Source organism: Sus scrofa, chromosome 5, assembly GCF_000003025.6.
Source record: "Sus scrofa isolate TJ Tabasco breed Duroc chromosome 5, Sscrofa11.1, whole genome shotgun sequence".
NCBI classification, from domain to species: domain Eukaryota; kingdom Metazoa; phylum Chordata; class Mammalia; order Artiodactyla; family Suidae; genus Sus; species Sus scrofa.
Genome location: NC_010447.5, coordinates 64922965 through 64948541, shown reverse-complemented (window position 1 = coordinate 64948541; position 25577 = coordinate 64922965). Strand labels below are relative to the sequence as shown.

General features: G+C 50.8%; 1 protein-coding gene across 1 annotated transcript in view; it reads right to left on the bottom strand.

Moving 5' to 3' along the window:
* ANO2 (anoctamin 2) overlaps positions 1-25577 on the bottom strand; it is a 342407-nt gene that overhangs the window by 53912 nt on the left and 262918 nt on the right. The window contains 2 exon segments of the mRNA XM_021092435.1: positions 9454-9649; positions 16478-16552. Of these exon segments, the coding sequence (XP_020948094.1) occupies positions 9454-9649; positions 16478-16552 (271 nt within the window).

The following is a 25577-nucleotide window of genomic DNA, read 5'->3' as shown; positions in this document are numbered from 1 at the left end:
TGTGTGTGTGTGTGTCTGTGTCTGTGTGTGCGCACGCGCGTGCGTGCACACATGGGTGTGTGTGGGTTTGTGTTGAGGGGCGGGCCCAGCCTCCTGTGTGATGTTGTTGCCTTGTTTATGCCTTGGGGAGGGAATCACTGAGCAGAAACCAGCCAGCTGGGAAATTAAGCAGCTGGCGCCTCACTTGTGTTCTGTGCGCCCCAGAGCTGGAGACGAAGGAGGGGTGTTCCTGAGCTGCTCTTCCAGCCCTAGAGAGTTTCTGAGCACCAGAGGCCCGGCCCTTAGAGTCAGAAAGAGGACAGTTGCCTCCAGATCAAGGGACCGTGGCCCAGCCCCAGGTGGCAGCACCCTGGGGCATGTCCTTACAAGGGAGGGGGACACCAAAGGAAGAGTGCACCTGGACAGAGATGGGGACAGACAGAGGGCAGCGTTCTGTTCTGGGTCATCCGGCAGAATGCCACATCCAGTGCCCACCACGTGCCTGGCGCTGGGATGTGCATGACCCGGGGTCTCCGTTCTCGTCACGGAGGCTCTATGAGGATGTTCCTCGCACGCCACCACCTGGTTCACAACCGCAGACATGGTGCCAGCGGAGCCACCTGGCAAACACACTCACTGGTCTCGACACGGAGCCCCCAGGGAGCAGGGCTGGAGTCCATCCCCTCGTGTCTTCCCAGGGGAAGATCACCCACAGGGAATGTTTTCACCTTGCCCATCATTACCTTTTCTTATTCAATACATGTCCGGCACATGACTGTTGCGTGCCAGGCACTGGGCACAGGACATACGGCTGTGTGCCAGACCAATAAGCTCCTTGCCATCTGGAGCGTCCGGTCCAGAGGAGGGAGGAAGATGCATGTCGGAGGGTGGTGGGTGCCGAAGGAAATCCGCAGGGAGATGGGAGGAGAAGGAAAGGGAGACAGGAACCCTGCTTCAATCGGAGTGACCAGGAAAGGTCTCAGAGGAGGAGACCTCTCAGCGGACTGCAGGATGGGGAGGAGCTGGGGGCATGGGCTCCGGGGTTGGAACAGACAGTCTCAGGGGCTGGAGCATCCACAGCAAGGAGAAAGGATGAGGCAGAGGGATGGAGGGGATGGGCTCTGGAGCCACCGGGAAGATCTGAGAGTCACTGGACGCACAGCGGGAAGTCACTGCAGGGTTTGTGCAGGGAAGAGGTCCAGTGATGCTTAAGGAGAGAAGGATCACAGGAAACGGATCATGTATGTGTGGCTGGGGGGTGGGGGACAGAAGGGGAAGCAGAGGGACAAACCAGGAACGTGCGGTTGTCCAGGCAGGACACAGTCAATATTAGGCGGGAACGTGTGAAAAGCGATCAGAGTCGGGAAATGCGTGAAGGTGGAGGAAGCGATAGCGGCCTGGGTTCTGGGCATGAAAAGAAGAGGCCTCAATGTGGACGGGGCGCTGAGTGACTTCCCAAGTCCTCCCTGCCCTGGCTGGGGTCCTGCTTCTATAAGACAGGTGATGCGAGGCCATGAAAAGAGCAGGAGAGGACCCTGGGTCGGCAGCAAGAAGACCTTTCCTTCCCAGTTTCCCAAAATAAGTGGTTTACCCTTCTGAACCTCATCATCCTCAAGCCGAAAAAAGGCACCTTCCTGAAAGCCCTGGAGACGAAGTCTGGAAGGCACCGGCATAGCGCTAGGTCTCAAACACTGGACTTTGGCAGGACAAAGTCGCAAGGCACTCTGTGAGATGTTTCATCTGTACTGTCGTGTCCTCTCCTTTGGTAAGAGCGACGCCAGTGAGGGACCCCCAGATCTCGAACTCAGCCATCTTAGGAGGCTGGGAGGGGTGTTTTGGCATCACCTGGGGTAGAGGGGGCCCCTAAAGTCACTGAGAGGTGGAGTGGGGGTGTCATCAGACCTACTTGTTTTGAAAGGTTAAGAAAACAAGCCACACGCAACCAGGGTGGACTTCCAGGGAGAAGGGAGTCTGGGTCTGTGTGATGGATGATGGGAGGGGATGATGGAGACACAGAGGAAGGGGGATGTGCCCTGAAAGCAGGGGACCCTGGGATCTGCGGATCTTTGCTGGCGTTTCCTCTGAAGGAGAGGACTGCCCCTTCTTGAAGAGGCCAGTGGCCTGTCTGGGATCTGCCATGTGGAGCGGCCATCTCTGCAGTGGTCCAGCCTCTCCTGTCCAAGGCGACAGGGTCAGCATCCAACAGCAGTGGATGACCCTCTAGCCATGACACCTCGGAGGTGAAGAGCTGGTCACACTCCAGGCATCTCCCTGCTTAAGTGCGGCTGTTGGCCTGACCCTCTATCGGGCAGGAACCAGCAGGAAACAGACATCACCGCAGATGGTTCAGAGGAAGCGATGTCAATGAAGGCACCCCTCACAGCAGGGAGGGGACAGCAGAGGACGCGGTGTCAGGGGAGCCCAGCAAACACCATGCGGGAGCACTTATTCTGCAGAAGCTGTAATTACAAAAGGATGTGGTTTCATCGGAGATGAGGGAGAAGGACGAGACGGAGAACCGGGGACAAGCAGCGAAAATGGCCCCCTTCTCTCTCCTCTACCCTCGGAGCGCCTTCCATCAACGGGCTGAACCTGGCCCACAGCCATGCGGGAGCCTGGTGATAGCATCTGCCCAGCGTCGGGGGCACAGACCGTGGTGCAGAGGGTTGGAGAAGCGCCTGGAGGGAAAATGTGGCCAGCAGAGAAGGACCACCATGCCTCCCTTGCCTTCCCATGGGTTAAGGCTCTGGGTCTTAGAAAACTCAAAGGAAGGGAGAGGAATGTAGGGGGCCTCCTGCTCAAAGGAGAGATGAGTGTTTCAGTGATGAACTGGAAAAATGAAAGAGACATGTTCACAGTTACGACTCAAGCCTGGAAGGAATTCTCAGCAATCATAGGAAACTATTACAAGTAGCCGTGCTACTAAGAATAGCTCCATCGCACTGGAAGAAATTGTTCTACAAACTCCGGGCTGGAACCATGATCACGTCGTCTGTACTACGAGCAGCAGCCTCCCACCAACCCCTCTCCTTCCCAGACAACAGTTATAGGTCCTTTAAGTTGACGAGGTGACGAAGGGGAAGAGGGGTCCTCAGACAATGGCAGGATCCACTCTGGCCACACCCCTCCCCTGGCCTCCCAGATGGGCCGGCCGGAGGCCACCCAGGGAGGCAGGGGCTGGTGGCAGAGCAGAAAGTCACCCCAGCAGACCTGATTCTCAGGCTAGATTTCCAATTACCAGCCCTGTGGTCTCCCCCGCACCCCCACGAAGACACAGGTCTCAGCCCGGCCCACACGCATCCCTGCGTACCCACACACATCCGCACGCAGGCACGTGGAGCCACACTTGCTCTGGCAGCACACTCCTGCTCCAGCTCCAGCTGAAGGGCGCCCCCTCCCCTTGTCCCCATCCTGGGAGCCAGTAAAGCAGCCCTTCACTCTGCGCTCTGAAAACACAAACTCCACATTAGATCTGCCCCCAAATGTTCCTCCTGAAAGATTTTGTAATGTGCCGGCGGTTTCGGTTCTGACTTTCCTCCTCCTTTTCCCTTGCTTCCCTCTCCTCTCACCTTAGTGGTCAGATATGGCCAAGGATGCAAAATTCGACTCAGGATGTCCTGATGGTATTTCAAGTCTTCAATAAATTTTTTTTTTAATTTAAGAAAGCCTAGGGGACCCCAAAGTCTGCGGGCCTGAGCCAGGGGCTTGCTCCCATTGTCTCATCTCCCCACTTGTCCTCAGGGCCCTTCTCCCCTCACCCTCGACCTGACATTTCCAAGGTGGGTGCATCGTACTGCACATCTTCAGGGGTCTCTCTGTTCTTTTCCATGTCCTGACACATTGAGAATTTCCCGAGGAAAGAGGACAGCGACGTATTTCCAGGCGGTGGAGCATCATGGTCTCAGCAAGGACACGGAGGCCAGTGTCCGCATCACTTACGGCCGGAGGACCCTGGGCCTGGGGGAGGGTTGAGCGCTCCTACACCCACGGGGCTGTTTTGAGATTAAATATACTAATATGTATAAAGGGCTTAGAACAAGGCTTGGCCCAGGGGAGGGTGTGTGTCCATGTCCACTCTCACACACCACTCTTAACTGTGGGCTTGGTCGAGCTGCCACACCTCTTCAGGCTTCTCACAAATAAAATGGAAGAAATGAGGCAGGACACTGCGTTCCAACACCTGCCGCCGGCTGCTACACCAGGGGCTTCAGTAACCAGGTCCCTTCTCACCCGTCCTTCTGTCTCTGCCCTGCCCCCACCTCGGCAGCATCTGGGGCAGCGACACTCAGGGGTCAGGTGTCAGCAATATCTAAACATCTGACAAACACAGCCTTTTCCTAAGAACTGGAGCCTTTGGGCACAACACCTGTGTTTCAGGAACACACAGTGAGCCCAACTCTGTGGCCAGGAGAGGCTCGATCACACTTCAGGATGAATCCTACAGCCTCACACACAACCCACGACTTTGCGGAGGTTTGAAAGGCAGGAAGAGGAGCGGGAGGGGGAGGAAGAACTGGCATCAGAGAAAGATGCTGATCAAGACAAGTGATGGCAGCTGGGTTATTCCAAGTGGATTATTCCAAGCTGGATTACTGCAGACCAAGCCAGACCCAGGCCCATGCCGGCCATGATGGGACCCTACCATTTCAGAGCACCAGACACCCTGGTCCCCAACACGTGGGCTTGGAACCCCATCTGAACCCTATGTCCTGACCCCAAGAAGAAGCTGCAATGGTCTGAATGTCTGTGTCCCCCAAATTCACGTCCCTTTGCAGAATCCTAACCCACAAAGGGGAAGTATCAGGAAGGGGGGGGGTGCTCTGGGAGGTGCTGCGGTCACGAGGGTGGAGCCCTCAAGAATAGGATTAGTTCCCTACGAAAGGAGACCCCACAGAGCTCCCTGGCTTCTTCCACGCATGGGGACCCAGCAGGAAGGTGGCCACCTACAACCCAGAAGAGGGCCTTCACCAGAACCCGGCCATGCTGGCCCCCTCACCCTGGACTTCCAGGCGCCAGAACGCTGAGAAATGAGTTTCTGTTGTTTATCAGTCACCCAGTCCATGGTCTTTTGTTACAGCAGAACTGGTGGAGGAACCAGATCCTTTCCCTCCGACCCCCTGTGACCTTCCAGGAAAGAACAGATCACTGGGGGCTAAGGCAGGCCTGGTCCCACCCTCTCCCTGGGATCCTCACAAGCTTCAGTGAGTGATGCTTGCTGGCCGGGGCTACACACTCGGGACAGCACTGTGGGCCTTGACCCACAAGGCCCCGGAGCATCTTTGTTTCCCTAGAAACCCCGCCCCCCAGCCCCAGGCTTCTGTTCAGTGTCTGCTCCACCAAGACCATGCGGCCTCCAGATTATAGTGGGTCTTGCACCCAAGCCCCTGACTATTGTTTTCACAGCCATCAGGTAGACACCTACTGTCTCTAACTATCACTGCAGACTCCATCAATCACGCTCAAGGCATTTAACACACTCTGTCTTTTCTCATAAATACTTGGGGCGAGAACAGGCCTCAGATAGGCCTGATGCTGGGACCTGTTGAAGGACCCTCCTAGGAAATGGGTCTTCCATCACCCAGCGTTGCAGGAGACACTCAGGAGCTCGCTGGGACTGTTTACACCAGCTGTTTGCACCTGTTTACAAAGCACGTGGTCACAGCCCCCACATCAGGAGACATGGGGCAGGAAGCCAGATGGGTATTAACCCAGCGTGAGAATAGCAGAAGAAACCCTAGCTTGGCAGGACCCTCGTCCCATTGGGTGGCATTATCCACAGCTTTCTGTCCCCGTGGGGGCTGGGGGGGCCCCTGAAACCACACCTCTGCTGCAGGTAGGCGGGTCATGCCCTGCTGTGCACCACCACCTCATTAACCTGCCAACTCTGCTATTAAGGAAAATGCTAGCCTCTGGGTCTCTTGGTTGCCACTTCGAGTCACTGCCCTATTGTGGCAACTTTGCATTTCCCGGATTCATCTCACTATTTCCTTGAATCCTTTGGTCAGCAGGCAGGGTTGAAATCATGAGTACTTCAGCCTGTCCTGTGGCTTACAGGATGCCTGGCCTTTGGGCATCCCTTGGAAAAAAAGTCTGAATTCAGGGAGTGAAGAGAGATGCCTTTCACCAGAATCTGCATCAACGAGTGTGGGCTAAGACCCATCGGGGAGCAGGCCGTGCAGGACACTGTACACCACTGTACACCAGCACCATCTGAGCTCTGGGATCAGCCAGCCTGAGGCCGACCAGAGCAAGAACCGGGGCGATGCCCATGTGAGGTCCTGAGGGGAGACCCAGTCCACGACTTCACCCCAGACAATGAGAAATGCACATCAAAACAGCACAAGAGGAGTTCCCGTCGTGGCTCAGTGGCTAACAAACCTGACTAGTAACCATGAGGATACGGGTTCAACCCCTGGCCTCACTCAGTGGGTTAAGAATCTGGTGTTGCTGTGAGCTGTGGTGTAGGTCGCAGAGGCAGCTCGGATCCCACGTGGCTGTGGCTGTGGCATAGGCCGGCGGCTACAGCTCTGATTGGACCCCTAGCCTGGGGACCTCCATATGCCAAGGGAGTGGCCCTGAGTTCAAACCTTAGGACAAGGAGAATGTAATACTTCCTTTGCTGACCACACAGTTTCTGCGAGGATGAGATGGGATAACCGAATTCGGTTTTGGGATAAAAATGCCTTATGAACGAGTATCGATCACTATGCACTCGTTAGAATTTCACCTCCTTTTGGGCCAGCGGACTCTCACATGGAGTCCATGACACTGGCTAACAGCCAGGAGGAGCCTGAACTTTCGGGTGAGAAAGGGAGCGCCTTAGCACCGGTGGGGGCAGCCTCACAGCCTTGAAAGGGTTTCACGGCCCAAGGCAAAGAGAATCAAGATCCGCCCTTGTATCTGGCAGATGTTGACACTTGTCTTGGGTCTTTACCACTGTCTGGAGCTGTGTAAGAAAAGTGAAATAACGGAATACAACGGGACCCCAGGAAGACATCGCTCCATCATCACTGATTTCCTGTTCCTTCCTCCTTCCTTCCTGCCACACATTCAGGAATCTCCTTGACACCCGATCTTCTGGCTTCTCTCCACCCTCTGCCAGCCTACATCCCGCTGGAGTCATTCTGAAAACAGCTCCCAACACCGCACAGTCTTCAAAGCCCCTGCTCCCGCCCCACGTGGCGCTTTGAACTGTAGTTTTATCCGGATATATGTCCAGGAGTGGGTCCTGCTGCATAGCACAGGGAACGCTAGCCAATCACTTGTGATAGAACATGAGGGAAGATAATATGAGAAAAAGAATGTATATATATGTATGACTGGGTCACTTTGCTGTATAGCAGAAATTGGCAGAACACTATAAAGCAACTATAGTTTAATTTTTAAAAAATTAAAAAAAACCCAAAACCACAGCGGTTGTTGGGTCAGGAGCTGTCGTGGGGGTAGGGGACATTTCTTCCCACTGCTACCTTTTCCCCCTACGACAAGAGAGTGATTACTTGTAATTCCCCCCCTCTTGCTCCTTTCTCCTCCCTGGTGAGAGAAGGGGAAGAACTCCGCCCACTGGTGGCTGTGGAAGGTGACAGTGGCATTCCTCGCCTGCACCTTGCTCTGTCCTTTCGGGGAAGCGAAGGGCCTGAAGGAGGCAGCTGCTCCTCTGTGGCCCCCACAGCCCTCCGCGTCCCTAAGACCCGCAGGGCTGCCCTGACCTCTGTTACCTGCGCAGGGAAGGAGGCAAGTCTGCCTGGATCAGGAAGCCTGTTGGGCTCTCCAGCCAAGCTGCTTCCTCCACTGTAGCCTTTTTCAGCTTTAAAGGTAAAAGCCTAGCTTTGGTCTATACCTGCCTTTGCTTTGTTTCTCAGCTGATTCAGAAATCAGGCCAGAAAGATGGTGTTTTGTCTTTTTTTTACTGGATACCCCTTTGAATTTCAGCCAGTACTTGTCCATTGTCTATGAAAATAAGCAGAGTCCTCGTCCCAAAGGTCAAGGTCTTCTACCGGAACATCTGGGCTCAGCCAACTCTCTGAGCTCAGTTGCCCCCCACGCTGTGCCCTGGACACGCCAGGACCCTTGAGCACTGCGGACGCCACACGGGCTTCCCTGGCATCCTGGACACGCTTCGTGTTCTTTCTTCCATCTCTGAGTTCTGCTCCTTTGGCTTCCTGGTGTTTAGGCCCCCAAATTCCACCCATGGCACAAGCCCAGCCCGCTGCTCCCTGCACTTTCCTGACTCTGATGGGTCAGATCTCCTCCTTCAACACCAGATTTCTCATTCTATCTCCTCCCCAAGGAACCTTCCTTTCCTCTTGCCTGCCCTGCGACTCCCTCCGCATGTGCCTGTCTGATGTCCATTTACCTCCGAGCGCTCCACCTGGACGCCTCGCCTGGAGCCTCCCCGGAGCCCCCAGAAGTATGGGATGCTCATCCTAAGTGCTTCCATGGAAACCTGTATCCCAGCAAACGCAACTGAGTGGAATGCTCTGCTCGCTTCTCTCAAGAAACGCATGAAGGAACACATGCGTTTCTATCTAAATACACTCATACTCAGAGAGAGCGGAACAGCCAGAGGTAAGGTGTTTGCATACCCATAGGAACCAAAGCCAGTGCCCACTGCAGGCAGAAGCCATGCCCAGGAAGGCACTGAAGAGTTACTGGCATGAGTGGAATCTTTCTAGAATCCTCTGACCTCCAGGAAAGGCCCTCTTGAAGGGGGGGGGTGATCCTCTCCAGTGTCCACTTCCAACGGGTTAGGACATTAAAGACACCCTATCATTAGTTCCACTCCCCGAGGTTGGTGAGAGGCTGAGATTGCTGGTCCCGGATTCAGCGAGGGAAAGAGATGCCTCCGGGCCACCCAGAGTAAAGACGGTGAGGAAAGGGTCTTGGCCCCCAGCCCCTGCCTGGTCTCGGAGGCACAAGTGCCAGAAAGGGGTGTTCAAGCAACAGCAGCTTGTGGCTCGAATGACACGTCTGAACGTGGAGGCCACTGCATTTTTCTCACTGGCTGGAAGCTTGGGAAGCCTGAGGCGCCTTTGAAGTGTGCTCGGGGCCTGGGGAATGTGTGGATTTGCTGGGGCCTCTGACAATAGGGGGTGGCTAAGACCCTCCTGGGCTCAAGTATCAAGAGGCTTTCCCAACTTTATGAAACGCTGCTGGGAAAATGAGAACGAAAAGGCGGCCACTTTTATGGGGAAGCATTGAACCCCTCTTGCTTCTAGGTTGGGTTGAAAAGGACAGACCCTGCGATTAACCTTGGGGGATGATGAGGCTATTGACTTGTGCCGGAGGACGACGGATCCAGAAGGTTCCAGGAAGGCTTCCTGCCTGGGTGGAGGCCCTGCACCTCCTCATTTTCCCAATTCGAATGCACTGGACTTGCTTTTTTTTTAATTCGGGAGATGGCCACCAAAACGCTGCACAAACTGACCACGTTCAAGGGGGCCCGGGGAAACACGGGATGCGGTGACACGGTACCGATTTTGGTGAGCCACTTAGCCACAGCGCCGTAGATCTCATCCAGGATGAGGATGACCACAAGGTTGATGATGACCGCCGTGGCTGTCACCGTCACCCGGACATTGGAGCGTGTGGCCTTGTTGAGAGACAGAGCAGCCGCCGTGGTGATCCGATACACGATGACCCCAAAGACGATGGAGAACGTCAAGGCGATCTGATGGGGAAAAGAGCGACAGTCACGTGTCAGCAGTCGTGACATACCTGCTACTTTCTCAGCCCACAGAAGTCTTTGCGACACCGGGCACTGCCAATCTGGGGTTCACTGGTGGGCAGCACGGTGCTGCCGACACGCTGAATGCATGCACATTCCCAGGCTGCATTTTCCAGGAGATGATGTCTTTTATTTTTATCAGCTTCCAAATGGCTTATAACACACACCAAAAAACTCAGGTTACTATATATATATATACACACACACACACATACATAAATATATATGTATGTATAATTAAGTGTATATATATACATATAGTAATCTTATGGAAAACTAAGGTGACCGTATATATACATACATATCTATCTATACCTACATATATATGTATGTATAATTGAATCACTTTGCTGCACAGCAGAAATGAACACACCATTGCAAATCAACTATACATCAAAGAAACAAATTTTTTTAAAAAAATTAACATTACTGTGGGGAGAGAAAAGGGGGAAGGACAATATAGGGGTTATTGCAGGGTAATAATAAGAGTTTCAGATGCGTGAAACTTGAAAAGTGTAAATCAAGCACTATCGAATTTAAAGAATCTTGCATCCAATTAAAAAGTTGCACAGCCTGTTTAGAAGTCTTATAGATAAAAGCTAATATTTAAAAATGCAATTAAATAAAAAGAAACTAAGAATGAAATGCTGGATACAGGTGGTGTGTATGTGGGATTTCTTTTATTAGGAAGCCTTCAATTCACTATGGAGATAAGTCCACCGTAGTAAACAATACCTCAGAAGGTACTACGCGTCAAGTGAAGTGTAGCTGTCATACTCAGAGAACAGAGGGGGCTCAGGGAAGAGTTTGTGGAGCAAAGGGATTTAAGCGGGGCCTTCAATGAAAGGCAATAGGGAGCCATTGAAGGTGTTTGAGCTGAAAAGGGGAGCGTTAGAGCCTGAGGGGGAGGGTGCAGAAAGGTTGCTCTAAGGAGGGAGGAAAAAGACAAAGAAACCCCAATGGAGATTTTTAGACCCTCAGTCTTCAGGGTGAATAGGGTCTTGTTCCAAGATTCTCTACCCAGCAATTTAAATGGAAGAGTCAGGAGTTCCCGTGATGGCCCAGCAGAAAATGAATCTGACTAGCATCCCTGAGGACGCAGGTTCAATCCCTGCCTCACTTAGTGGGTTAAGGATCCGGGATTGCCATGAGCTATGGTGTAGGTCATGGATGTGGCTCAGATTCCAAGTTGCTGTGGCTGTGGTGTAGGGCGGCAGCTGTGGCTCCGATGTGACCCCCAGCCTGTGGGTGTGGCCCTAAAAAGACAAAAAAAAAAAAAGGAGGCCTCAGATGTCTCACTGGGTGAGGAAATCTCTGGGCTGTATTTAAAAGGAAAGTTGAGCAGCCACTTGACGTCGAGGGCCAACCCCATTTCTTTTTTCCGGAACCTAAGGATAAGAAGGCGCTCTCCCAATCCGGCTCCATCTCCTCTCCGATCCAGTCAAGGGAGGGCTGTTTCCCTGAAGCAGGAGGATGCGAGAGGACAGTGCCCCAAGGAAGCCTCTTGGAGGGGGCAGAGGGCGAGGGGGCAGCTAGGTGTGTACCCCGCTCACAGCAAAGTTCTAATTCGTTTCAGTCAAGGGGAGGCTGCCTTCCCTTTCTGCAAAAGAGGCAGCTCAGGTCATATTTCCTCTGGGGGCAGGAAAAGCGGGTGGGTGTTGGCTGTGGAGGCCTCCATGGAAAACACGGGGAGAGAACAGGGCTGGGGAAAAGGTTTCCCTGAGAAAACACGGTCCAGGACCACACGTGTCCCCTTCCTAGAAAGGAGTGGGGAGGGGACACCGGCTCACTCCAGCCCTGCTTCACAAGCAGTGGGAATGACACTCTGGGGCATGTGATGGGGAGTGGGTTGCAGATTGTCTGTGCCTGGACGTCTTCAGACCTTCAGACCTCTGCGGGTGCTGGTGGCAGCCTCAACCCTGTATCCCCGTGCGCTTTATCAGGTTTGCTTTGTGGGCCATGGTGTGCAAAGGAAGCTCACCCAAGGAAGGCAGGATGGCGGCATCCTCAGGGTAGGGGGAGAGGAGAGGTGAGGTGGTGTGTGTGTGTGTGTGTGTGTGTGTGTGTGTGTCAGGGTGGAGGGGAGGTTAAATGGGAAAAACACTCCGTGGGAGGCCCCCCTTTTCCGATGCGAGGTGGGGGCAGGGGCAGCAGGACCCCCGGCCCCCAGGACTGGGGACAGAGGGATACTTCCACGTACAGGGGAAACCAGGACATGACATCACCCCTCTCCAGCGCGGTAGACATTTCACTTCCCCGTCCTCCGGGACTGTCACCGCCAGACAGTAAGGGCCTGGAAAACGTGGTGTGAGATTCCTTCCCCCCCAAATCGCTTTTGCAGTGAAGGTCAGCGATGGAAGTATTGATGAGGCGGGGGGAGGCCAGGGCATCGAAGAGCGAGTGTGCGTGTGTATCTGGGGCTGGGTGTGGGGAGTGACCTGACCAAGGAAAACAACAATGGCAAAAACATCCCTCGCTTTGGGGTCTTGGGGGTGAGGAGGAGAATGGCTTCTCGTCTTCTTTAAGAGGCCCAGCGCCTAAGCTGGGGAAGGAAGAACACTTCGGTGCTATTCAAAGGGTCACTCGGACTCCCTGTCTCAAGTTGGGAGCTTGAGAAACAGGCAGAAATTCAAGCACGGACCTAGACCTACTGACTTGCAATCTGCATTTTAACCAGATTCCCCATTCTTCCAGGGGCACTGCTCTACCCACTCAAGAAAGCCCTTCTTGGAGTTCCCGTTGTGGCTCAGGGGTTAACGAATCTGACTAATATCCATGAGGACATGGGTTCGAGCCCTGGCCTTGATTGGTGGGTTAAGGATCCAGTGTTGCCGTGAGCTGTGGTGTCGGTCGCAGATGCAGCTCAGATCCTGCATTGCTGTGGCTGTGGTGTAGGCTGGCAGCTGCAGCTCCCATTCGACCCCTAGCCTGGGAACCTCCATATGCCGCAGGTGCAGCCCTACAAAGACAAAAGCCAAAAGCCCTCCCTGGCTCCCTCCCTCTCTCCCTGGCTCTGCCTCCAACCTGCCCCTCCCTGCTGTCTCCTTGGGATCCTAACTTCTCCAGCTTGGATTTTCCATCATGCTGCAGAAATCCGGTTCTGAACCTCTCCTTCCAAGTTTCCAAAGCACCTCAAGATTCCCAGTTTTCAAGGCTGGAAGAGCTTGGAAATCAACAACCCAACCCCAGGACCATTTTGCAGATGTGGAAACAGGTATGGAAAGTGAAGTGATTTGCTCAAGGTCACGAGGCATAGACTACCCACCTAGATCATGATAGGAATTAAAGAATATTAGCATTTAGCCGTCATCCTCATCCAGCCTTTGATCCCAAGGAAACTGAGGCCCAAGAAGCAGCACTGTGAGTGGTTCACGCTCCAGGGGTTACACGGCAAAACCGAGATACTAATGGTGATGACACCATCCTCAACAAGAGCTAATCCACTTGTGCGCTCTTGATTCCATTTTCCAAGGTGTATCTACACTGGCAGGAATCCTGGTAACAACCACACAAAACAGGCCTTTTGTACATTCGATTCAAAACTGTCCAGGATTTGAACCTGGCTCTATGGCTCCAAAGTCAGCAATCCTATTCTGACCTTCAAATCCAGGTCTTTTGGCATTAAATCTAGTCCTATTTTCATCACTTTGGCCACATTACTGCTTTTACTTATTAAATTCAACCAATGTTTTCCGACCGCTAGCTGTACTACCCTAGTTGTATTTCATGGTTATGGTCAGGTTCCCCCAACTAGGCCCAAAGTTGGGACTGGTCTTGTACTGCATTCTGTGCCTTGTGAGTGGTTAGACCTGTTTGGTAAATATGGGCGATCTTGTCCCCGTCCCCTCCCTCATCCCCTGCCCTCCCCGGTCCCCCCACACATGGTGGAATATCATGGCCTGTGTGACTCCTGCTGGGTTTTTTTAAGTCCATCTAAGAATACATATTTATTGTTCTATAAAAAAATGAAACCTTTAAAGAAAAGTTAATTTAAAGACACAGCGGTTGTGAGAAATAATACAGAGAGAGCCCATATAACCTTCACCCAGGTTCCCCCCTGGTGACATCTTGCAAAACGGTAGTACATGTCACTCTGGATATTGACAGGGATACAGTCAAGGTACAGGGCATTCCCAACCCACAAGCACGCCTCTTGTTGCAGCTTTATAGCCATACCCACTCTCTCCTTCCCCACCCTTCTCAAACACTTGGCTACCACTAATCGCTCCTCTATTTCTACAATTTTGTCATTTTAAGATTATATAGGGAGTTCCCACTTCCTGCTGGTTTTTTAAAGTACACTTTAAAAAAAATCTTTTTACATCCACCCCTGCGCCATATGGAGGTTCCCAGGCTAGGGGTCCAATCAGAGCTGTGGCCGCAAGCCTACACCACAGCCACAGCTTTGCCAGATCCCAGCCGCATCCTCAACCTACACCGCAGCTCACGGCAACACTCGATCCTTAACCCACTAAGGGAGGCCAGGGATCGATCCATATCCTCATGGATACTAGTCAGATTCATAGCCCACTGAGCCACAATGGGGACTCCTTAAATACAATTTTTAATGTTACTTTCCATTTACTTTTATTGCCAAATATTGGCTATGTTCCCCATGTTGTACGACACATCCCGGTGGCTTGCGGTGTTTGAATCCCACAGCTTTGCTGGGGGACATGGCCAGATTGCACTAGAAGCCACACCACAGCGTCCAGAGCCCTAATTTCACACTGCAAAAGAGATGGGAAGGAATGCTGGGCTGGTCCCTGCCCTTTGGGACTTGCATTCTGAATCGAAGTTGAGACAACCAGGGCACACAGACAACGAGGATGAGCCTAGCAGCAGCTGGACAGAGTCACGGGTCTCAGTCCAGGGGCTTCTCATTTGCTCTGAGCAGAGAGCAGAGGGATTAGAGAAAAGGCCACCGAAGCAGCTTGGGGGCAGTTTCCTATGGGAAAGGCTTGGCGGAGAGAATAAGAAGGAGCAAGTGAAATGCACAGGGCAGAGCAACCCCCGCTGAACGGGGAGAGTGGCTGGTCGCGCGCACAGCACATAATAGTAGCTCAATCTGGAAAAATACACACACCAAGGACTTCATCGTTGCATACTCAGTTGCCTCTGGCATCTGCTTAATTAATTTATTTTATCATGCAGTTATTCCTAAAATACGTCTTGAGCACCTACTGTGGGCTGGTCATGTCTAGTTGTCAGATACACAGTAGTGAACAAAACAGAAATTTCTGTCCTAGTGAAGTTGATCTTCTAGAGGGGAGAGACAGACAAGAAACTCACGAGCAGGTAAAATATCTGGTAAATCGGGTGTGATAAAAACCACAGGAACATATAAAGCCAGCAGGAGCATAGAGATAGGTTGCAGCTTATAGGAGGTGTGCAGGGTGACGTGTTGGCAAGGACTGACAACAGGAACTGTGAGGACAGTGGGGGCGGGGTTTACTTCTCTATCTTCTCATCCAGGCACGTATTTGTTATCTGTAAATGCCCCAGGGGACTGATGATTTTAGTTTCGTTTCTACTCTATGCCCAGGGCCTGAGAATAGCGTCAAGCCCATGGTTGGCACCCGTGAAACGATGGTTGGTTGGTGGCAACTATGGTTGGTTGGTGGCAAATATTTTTGGGACGAATGACTGAACTCTTTGCCAACATCATGCATAGTGTGGGAACATGACGTGCTAAGTGCTAGCAAGGTGCCCAGCACCTCTGCACTCAGAGGTGTCGAGTGCGACGGTGCTCATGCGCCCTTCGCCTTTCGCATTTCTGAGATGCACCTGCTCCTGTCCTCTGCGATCACAACGGCAAGAACAATAAAGGAAATCATAACCCCAGGCCTGGCCCAGAGTTACTGCTGGCCGGCGGGTCCAGAAAAGTATTAGAATTTCAGTCCTAGTTCGGGAATAAGCAAGCCCTTCCCAATCCCGCAATTAATGTGCGGTCCTGCTTGGAAATACTGGATGGACAGAAGTTCCCATCTTGGATTCTAGGCTTCTACCCATAGACCGGTAGACAGGGGTGGGGCAAGGGGGCAGGGGTCTTTGTGCCCGGAGCTAGGTCCTCTGAGTTTTACTGTCCCCAGGTCTCCACGCTTCAGCTACTGTATTGTCTCAGCCCTCCTGGTTCCCAGGGACAACCTACGATCACATCACTGAACAACGCAGGTAAGAGTCACGGACCCAGTCTCCACCTTCCCTGGCCCGCTGGGGTCTCTCCCTCAAAAGGGCTCTTCCAAACTCCAACAGAAGGGACCGGGAAATGAACACAGCAACTCTTCAGGAAGCGGATAGCACCCAAGCCACTGTCCTCTGGGGCTTCCAGACCATTTTTTTCCATGAGCCATCCAGGACGTCAGCCCGCAGCCAGGACAGGCAGCTGCCACTTTGTCATCATCTCACCTGCACGGGGAAGGCCTTCTTCCAAGGTCTCATCTGTCTCTACGTGGGAGACACCATCCCACAACCCACCCCGCAACTTCAAATATCAGTGGTCCGGGCTGGGAAGACAGAACCCCCTTCTACAGCCGCTGAAGGCCAGTGACCCTCCCAGGGCTGAGGGACTCATCTTCCCCTCTTCAGGGGACCAGCAGCAGCAATGGCCTCAGAATCAGGTGAGATTCCCCCCCCCCCCAATCAGGACTATAGCTTCATCGTCACCAGCCTTCATGGTCCCCACAGCGTAACAGACTCACACACCCACGGCAGTCACACAACAGGGCCTTCAGGCACACTCACACCCAGGGGTTCCCTCCAGGCCATTACCATGAACAGGATGGAGGCGAAGTTCATCAAGTAGCCTGGGAAACGATCTTTCCAGGTCAGCTTGTCTTCATCATCCTGGAGAGAAACAGGAGAACAGAGGCCATCAGGTGACACCAACAATGGATAGGAATATTCTCAATTTACATAAATTTGCATCTCATTATCACTCAACTTAGGTATCTTTCCAGTCTCTGATGCCTTACCCTCCACACTAACAACTAATCTAGTGACTTCTAGAAAGCCTGGAAAATCCGTGGTGACAAGAGGACAGTATTTGATTTCAGCCTCACGTTGGGCTGCAGTTTTAGTTCAACCACTTAGCCGTGAGATTTTCAGCGAGTCTCTTAAGGTTTCTCAGCCTCTTTTTTTTTTTTTTTTTTTTTTTTCGTCTTTTGTCTTTCTAGGGGCACACCCGCAGCATATGGAGGTTCCCAGGTCAGGGGTCTAATCGGAGCTGTAGTTACTGACCTACACCACAGCCACAGCAATACCAGATCTGAGCCACATCTGTGACCTACACCACAGCTCATGGCAAGGCCAGATCCTTAACCCACTGAGCAAGGCCAGGGATTGAACCCGAATCCTCATGGTTCCTAGTTGGATTCGTTTCTGCTGAGCCATGATAGGAACTCCTAACCCTCTATTTTGCAATCTGTAAAACAGGCACAGTCTTGACCCCCATTCTGGCTAATGCACAGGATGGTTTTATTTGTTTTGTTTTATTTTATTTTATTTTATTTTTGGCTGCACCCACAGCGTGCAGAAGTTCCCAGGGCCAGGGCTCAAACCTGTACCACAGCAGTAACCAGAGTCACAGCAGTGACAACTGCCAGATCCTTAACCCACCGAGCCACTTGGGAACTTCTGTTTTGTTTTATTTTAATGAGAAACATATGAACAGAGGAAAGCAACAGACAGATGACAGATACAAACCACCACATCAGAATCCTAAAATAGATCATCATTCATCCAAAGATCAACTGGTTACCTTATATCCTAAGTGTACAAATTGCTCATAATTTTTGTTCTTCAAAGAACCTGTCTGTGTTGTCATCTGTTTCCTCCAAAACATCTGTCCTCTCCTGGTGGCAAGTGCAGACGTTTCGAGGGGCCGTTGAAGCTGATGCCCTGCTATCAGCCTGGTGGAGAACCAGACTGGGTCCAGGTCACAGGCTGCTCTCCTGGGCCCACCACGTCCCTGACCTTGTCCCTGACCACGTCCTCCCCCTGAGGACCCTCGTTTGGGAGGGTGAGGCCAACAAGATATGAGTGGTAACAAGTTCTGCTGCTTAACTGGCACCCAATTTTAGTCCAGGCATTGAACTTCTCTGGGCTGCAGAGAAATCTGAATTGGAATTGGAATTGATCATTATTGGAACTGGAACTGATCCAGGGTCCTGGCCATGATGGGGCAGGCCATCTGAAGCCCTGTTTGGGAAGATGCCATGAAAACAGCAAAGCCCCCCCATGCCGACCAGGCAGGAGCCCCCAGCAGTGTGTCTGAGTCAAGCTCAGCAAAGGCAGTTTCTGCTTCTCTCTTCCCTCCTCGCCAGGACTGGATTGCCGAGCTCTCTGGATCTGGCTCTAGCAACAGTGCCATCTAGTCTTTGAAAGCTTGTACTGTAGGCCTGTAGGTGAAGGGCCTTCCCGGCCTGAAAGACTTCTTTCTACAAACCTCTGTGCACCCACCACGTGCTGAGCTTGGGGCCAGGCTTGCTGGGGGGACAGAAGGCCGGGGACACACGATCACTGCCCCAAGGGTCCTCCAGTCTAATGAGATGGACGTGACATCCACATACCAAAAAGGTCCAGGAATCACTCGCCAGTTTGGGGAGGGTGGGTTATCCTCGGAGTGAACGGGGAGTGGGGGGGGGGGATGCGAGGAAAGCGATGGTGTGTCTTTCTCATGGCTTGTCTGGAGCTGAGCGCAGGGTTGAGCTGGCTTAAATGGGGTGGAAATGAGAGTTAAGGCTGAAGTCATTCAGTAATGAGGGCTTTGATTTACAGATGATATAAACAAGGGACGCTTGGTTTCTCATACAGCGGGATAGGGTGGTCTCCCGCCCTGGAGAGTGAGTTTCAGTTGTTCCACCCAACAAACGTGGTCTGAGTGTCTTGGGATGGGCGGGGCTCTGTGCTGGACACTGAGGACACGGGGAGGAGAAGGCTTGGCCCTGCCCCAGGAGGAGCTCAGATCCCATAAGGAAACAAAGAGAAGGATTTCAGAGCTAACCCAGGTAAGGAAAGCACTGTTACTATTTTGCTTAAAAACAAGACATAAAAAGCAACTGAATTTGATGTTATCTCAAAGCAACTATCTTGGAGTTCCTGTTATGGCTCAGGGGAAATGAGTCTGACTAGTATCCGTGAGGACGCAGGTTCGATCCCTGGTCTTGCTCAGTGGGTTAAGGATCCAGCACTGCCATGAGCTGTGATGTAGGTCACAGACACAGCTTGGATCCTGTGTTGCTGTGGCTGTGGTATAGGCTGGCAGCTACAGCTCCGATTCAGCCCCTAGCCTGGGACCCTCCATATGCCACGGGTGTGGCCCTAAAAAGACAAAAACAAACAAACAAACAATGCAACTATCTTTTTTTTTTTTTTTTTTTTTTTGCTTCTTACTGCATATGTAAGTTCCCAGGCTAGGGGTTAAAGTAGAGCTACTGCTGCCAGCCTACACCACATCTTTGACCTGCATCCTCATAGATACTAGTTGGGTTTATTACTGCTGAGCCACAGTGGAAACTCCTCAAAGCAACTATCCTAAAGAACAATACTCCTTTGGATATAGATGTTCTAGTGTTTGTGTTAAAACCACTCTCCCCACCCTCCTGTTTACACCGATGAGCTCTTTTCTCTGGAAGTGACAGCTTCCAGCACACACACGGTTCTCAAACATTCAGACACTTTCCAAACCCAAGTGCCGAGAGAGACTATTACCCCAAAGATTATAGGGTGCCTTCCGAGCTCCCCAAGTTCCTGGTAAAGATGAGAGTCGGGTGGCCTTTACATGAATAACTGGCTCTGAATCAAGGAAGCTAATTAGAATCTCCACTCCCTGGCACATTGAAGACGCATGCCCTCAACTGAACTACACTCGGTGTGAAAGTCACCTAACCAACTTATGGGCTCATAGAGGAGAAGGAGAACTTGGAACCAGCCCTTCTGAGTTTAACTCTTGGCTCTAACACTTACCAGGTCAAGTGACCTTGGGAAATTCCCAGAACCTATGTTTCCTCATCTGTAAAGTCATTCTATTCCTGAGCTACAACATGGTGACACTCTTCACACCGAGTTACCACGCGCTTGGGGTGGCTCCCTATTCGCCCACCCCTGGAGGTGCCAAGCCAGGGTACCTGCACGCAGCTAAGTGAGAACCCAGTGCCTCCCTCTCCTTTAACACGGAGCTGACAACACTTGTCCCACCAAAGTGGCAGAGGTTGTATGCGAATCCTGTGGCTGAAGGTCTGGGAGAGAGCTTTGCAAGTTCCACAGAGTCACACCAAAGTAGGGTCTAATCAATCAGGTTCAAGATTATATCAGAAGCAGGTGGTTAGGAATTGCTCAGCGAATTCACCATTGTTAAGACATGAGCCTAGCTGCCATCTGTGCTCCTGTCTTCGTCCCTTACAGCTCCCACTTCCAAGTGTCCACACAGGAAGTCTCATGGTGACATTCACAGAAAATCCCCAAAGTGCCCCCTTTTGGCAAACTGAACCATCGAAAAGGCAATCACTGAAAATGCAGTGGATGAGAATACCATTTAAGCAGATCCCTTGGAGAGCAACCCTGGAAAACAGCCAATCATCCCTGAGTAAGTATATTTTTTTAAACTTGAGGTATGATTTACATACGGCAAGTCACCTTCATTCGGGTGCAGCTCTGTGAGTTTTGATAACATACATGTACCATCATGTAACTGCGCCCACAATCAGATACAGAACAATTGCGTCACTCCTCAATATTGCCCCTTCGTCTCTTTGTGTCACCTCCCCCAATCTCCAGGTCTTGGTAAGATCTGTTCCTGTCCCTTTAGTGCTGCCTTCTCCAAAATGCTGTGTAAGTAAATTCGCACAGTGCAAATAAAGCCTTTTGATCTGCCCTCCATCACTTAGCAGAATGTATTTGGGATGCACCTGGCTGCTTTCTCAGAAATCCATCCCTTCTTATCGCTGGGTCGTACTTCACCGTATGGATGTGCCAGATTTCATTAAACCATTAAACGTGCTGGGAGATGTTTGGATGGCTTCCGGTCGTTGGTGATTCTGAATAAAGCCTTTAGAAGTACTTGCGTACTGGTTTTGGTGTAAGCATGGGTTTTAGGCAAATGCCAACCAATGGAATTGCTGAGTCATAGACGGAGTATACATTTGGTTTATAAACAACTGCCAGACTGTTTTCCAAAATGGCCATGCTATTTTTGCATTTTCACTAGTAACATCTGAGAATTCCTTTCACTTTCTTTTCTTTAAATAAAACTTTTTATTTTAGAATAGTTTTAGATTTGCAGAAAAGCTTCAAAAATGGTACAGAGTGTGTGCATGTGTATATATATACACGCACACACTCTGTACCCAGTTTCCCTATTATGTTAGTATGGATACCTTTTTTGCAAACAATGAACCAATTCTGTACATTATTATTAATTAAAGTTCACACTTTCTTTGGATTTTCTTTTTTTATAATGATTTTTATTTTTTCCATTATAGCTGGTTTCCTGTGCTCTGTCAATTTTCTACTGTACAGCAAGGCGACCCAGTCACACATATATGTATACATCATTTTTTCTCACATTCTCACGCTCCATCATGAGTGACTAGATACAGTACCCAGTGCTATACAGCAGGATCTCACTGCTTATCCATTCTGAAGTCAACAGTTTGCATCTATCAACCCCAAACTCCCAATCCATCCACTCCCTCCCCATCCCCCTTGCCAACCACAAGTCTGTTCCCCAAGTCCATGATCTTTGGAGTTTCTTAGTTTCCACGTAATACCCATTTTCTGCTCCAGAATCCCATCCAAGATCCCACATTATATTTAGCCATCCTGTCTCCTTAGGCGCCTCTGGACTGTGACAGCTTCTCAGACTTTTCTCTCTGTTAATGACCTTGTTAGTTTTAAGGAGCAGGTGGCAAGGACTTTGTAGAATGGTCCTCAATATAGGCTTGCCTGACATTTTTCTAATTAGACTCAATGGATGGGTCTGGGGGAGGAAGAGCATGAAGGTAAATACCATTTCCACCCAGTCATACTAAAGGCACAGGCTGTCACGTGTGTCACACATGACGTCAACCTCAATCGCTTGGTGGAAGTTAGTCTGTCAGATTTCTTGGCTGTAAAGTTACTCTTTCCCCTCCTTCCCATACTTTACTTTTTAGAAGGAAATCACCTCACACGACCCTCAGTAAAGGGTAGGGAGTTATAGTCCACCTCCTTGAGTTATAGTCCCTGCAAATTCTGCCAGATTTTTCTTTTTTCTTTTTTTTTTTTTGTCTTTTAGGGCCACACCCGTGGCATATGGAGGTTCCCAGGCTAGGGGTCCATTTGGAACTGTAGCCACCAGCCTACACCACAGCCACGGCTGTGAAGGATCCAAGCTGCATCTGTGACCTACTCCACAGCTCATAGCAATGCTGGATCCTTAACCCACTGATCGAGGCCAGGGACTGAACCTGCGTCCTCATGGATGCTAGTCGGGTTCGCTAACCACTGAGCCACAACGGGAACTGCATCTGCCAGGTTTTTAATCCATATTTTTATAACACTTTAGATTTACTCAAGGCAGGGCTATAGAAAAGAGATGCTCAGTCATACCAGTGCTGAACAGATGTTAGCTTTTCTAAATACAGTAAAGAAGAACAAAGATGATAAATGCCCACCAATCCCTAAGCATCATGCCTCAGGTGGAACTGGATTTGGGTTTCAAAGGAAGCAGGTTGTGGTCCTCTTTCTTGGGGAAAGCTTACAAGGGGCAGGTAGCCAGGCACCAGCACCATCACCAGTAGCCCATCATCATCACTTGCCTCACCCCTCTGGCTAATAATCGGAGGGTCATGAATAGACAGGCTCTGGTTTCCATCAGAGTGTTCAGACATTGAGCCTCTGTTCCTACAAATATTTGGAGGGCAGAGTACAGGAGAGGAGAAAAAAAAAAAAAGGAAGGATTTGGAAATTCAAGACCAAGGCTTCATCCCTGTCTCTACCTCTTTATCAGCTGAGCAAGCTTGAGCATATTATCTAATTTCTCTGGGCCTGCACAGCCTCATCTTTAACTGGACAACTGGTAAACCTGCGCTCTGAGCACTCAGCTGAGTACACACAGTATACGCGATGGTAGTGGGAAAATTATAATCTCTGTGTAACTGTGAGCTGTTACTACTCCTGTTTCTATGCAGGAAGCATCCATTCAACATCAAAGGCGTACCCAGCATGGGTCTGGTACTAGGAACTGGGGATATGCAGAAAAACTGTTCACATTCTTTGTTCTTTGTTATTTATTTTTTGTCTTCCTAGGGCTGCACCCGTGGCATACAGAAGTTCCCAGGCTAGGGGTTGAATCAGAGCTACAGCTATCATCCTATGCCACAGCCACAGCAATGCTGGATCTGAGCCACTTCTGTGACCTACACCACAGCTCATGGCAACATCGGATCTTTAACCCACTGAGCGAGGCCAGGGATGGAACCCACGTCCTCACAGATACTAGCTGGGTTCGTTACTGCTGAACTACAATGGGAACTCCAAGACAAATACAGAAACACACAAAAAATTATGAGATGGTATGACACATGTCACGGGAACACGGAGGAAGGAGCAACTACCTGCCCAGAGGAAGAAGGGAAGACTTCAAAGACAGAGAGATGTTTTACTTGTGACTAAAGAATGATGAGAGTTTTCCAGGATGAAAAAGAGAGATGAAAGTATTCCAGAGAAAGTGCCACGTGCAAAGGCACTGAGCTGTCACAACATACAGTGCTCTCCAGTGGGTCAGAGGAGCAAGGGGGTAAGAGTGTCAACAGCGGCAGAGTTTATGCGGGGAAGAAGGTTAACTCCCTGACCTCCTGTCTCCTTGGGACAGATGTGTCCCCTCCTGCTGATGGCCAGCCCCTCCTTTGGCTCTCATACGTCCCTCCAGCTCTTAACTCTTTCTCACCCTAAACCGGCGTTCTCCTCCTTTAGCACGCAGCTTCAACATCACCTGTAAGGCTTGTTAGAACAAATTTCTGGGCCCCGCCCTCAGAGATTCTGATTCAGTAGGTCTGGAGTGGGCCTGAGAATTTGCATTTCTTTTCTTTTCTTTTTTTTTTTTTTTTAGGGCCGTACCCTCGGCATACGGAGGTTCTCAGGCTAGGAGTCGAACATGAGCTGCAGCTGCCAGTCTACACCACAGCCACAGCAATGCCAGATCTGAGCCGCGTCTGCGACCTACACCACAGCTGATGGCAATGCTGGATCCTTAACCCACTGAGCCAGGGATCGAACCTGGCTCCTCATGGATACTAGTCAGATTTGTTTCTGCTGAGCCACAACGGGAACTCCGGGAACTTACATTTGTAACAAGTTTTCAGGTAATGCTGGTGAATCTGCAGATCAGGGGATCACATTTTGGTAACTGCACCCTTAAACCATCTCGCTTCTGCTGGGTATTGCCATTCAGCTATTAGCTCATGGAACCATAAGAGCTACCATCTTCAAATTGCTTAGCATGTGACTGACAATCAGCAAAGTGGCTGAGACATCACCCATTTAATTCTTGCAATAGCCCTTGAAGTTATAAGCATCATCCCTATCCTCTAGCTGGGGGAAGTGAGTTCCAGAGGGTTGAGGAGCTTGGTCACAAGCTAATAAGCTCTAGCCCTGGAATCTGACTTGTCTGAGTCCAGGCTTGCATTCAACAGCCTCCCAAGTGACATTAAAAATATGTGGACCAAAGTGTAGCCACAGCACAGGAAGGAAACGAAAGCCCAGGGAGGGGAGGTTCAAGAGGTGGACATACATTTTCTGAACAGAGAGATCAAGGGACTTATGACAGCAAAGCATCTATTAGAATTTGCCCTGAAGTTCATCTGTGACCTTTGAGAATGTCTGAAAGGAATATGGGAGCAAAACCAAGATTGCAGAGAATGAGAAGTAGGTGGGAGGTGGGGAGTGAGAGAGAGCTGCTGCAGTTCGCTTTCTAAAGAAGTTTCAGGAACAAAGGGTTGAGCCGAGTTCAGTACCCATGTTCCCAATGCCTTCCCCTCTTCCTGGCTACAGTCACGGCCTTCCTGACCATTCACATGTTGAGGCTCCTAAGTCTTGATCACCAGCTCAGAGTCTCAGCTGAGCTCCAAACTCATTTGTCCAATTGCTTAGTGAACATCTTCTGTAGAATGTCCCAAGCTGAAAGTGTCCCAAGGAAGGAATCATCTTACCCCTGAAGCTGCCTCCTTCTTTTTATCTTCCCTAACTTGGTGAACTGAACCTTCAAGTAGACAAAGCTGGAAATTAGGCATCCACTTGGGCTATTTTCTCCCACACATGCACCTGAACCAGCCTCAGGCCCTACGGAGTCCATCTCCTTAAACATCCTAGCCGATGCTCCTCTCCTTTCTACCACCTCACCAATGCCATAGTCCAGGCCCTACACATTTCCAGTCCTCCTCATGGACTGTCAGCCCCAGGAGAGCAGGAACCACATTTTCTTCACTCCATATTCCTGGGGTTTCAGTGCCCGGCCCACAGTGTAAGCTCAATAAATGGACAAGCAACGTGTCTCCTTTCAGTTCATGTACCTGAATTCTGAAAACAATCTTGGTGACAATTAACCAGCCTCACCTGGGTCCCTCTCTGCACCAGGAGGCCAAGCAGAGCACAGCTCAGACACCATTCAAATTCCTAAGGCCAATGGTAGGTGGGAATCCAACTGACAGTTCCTCATCCCTGTCTTCAGGGACACTTCATCTGCCTTGATTTCCTAATACAAGGGGTCCAACCATTACAGCAGATAGAGTCTTCTATCTACCTGGAAGTAACGGAAGCAAATTCGGCTCTGGTCAGGAAAAAACCATGGAGAACTAGGGATGGGAAGGGCTGGCAGTGCTGGATGGGGTTTTTG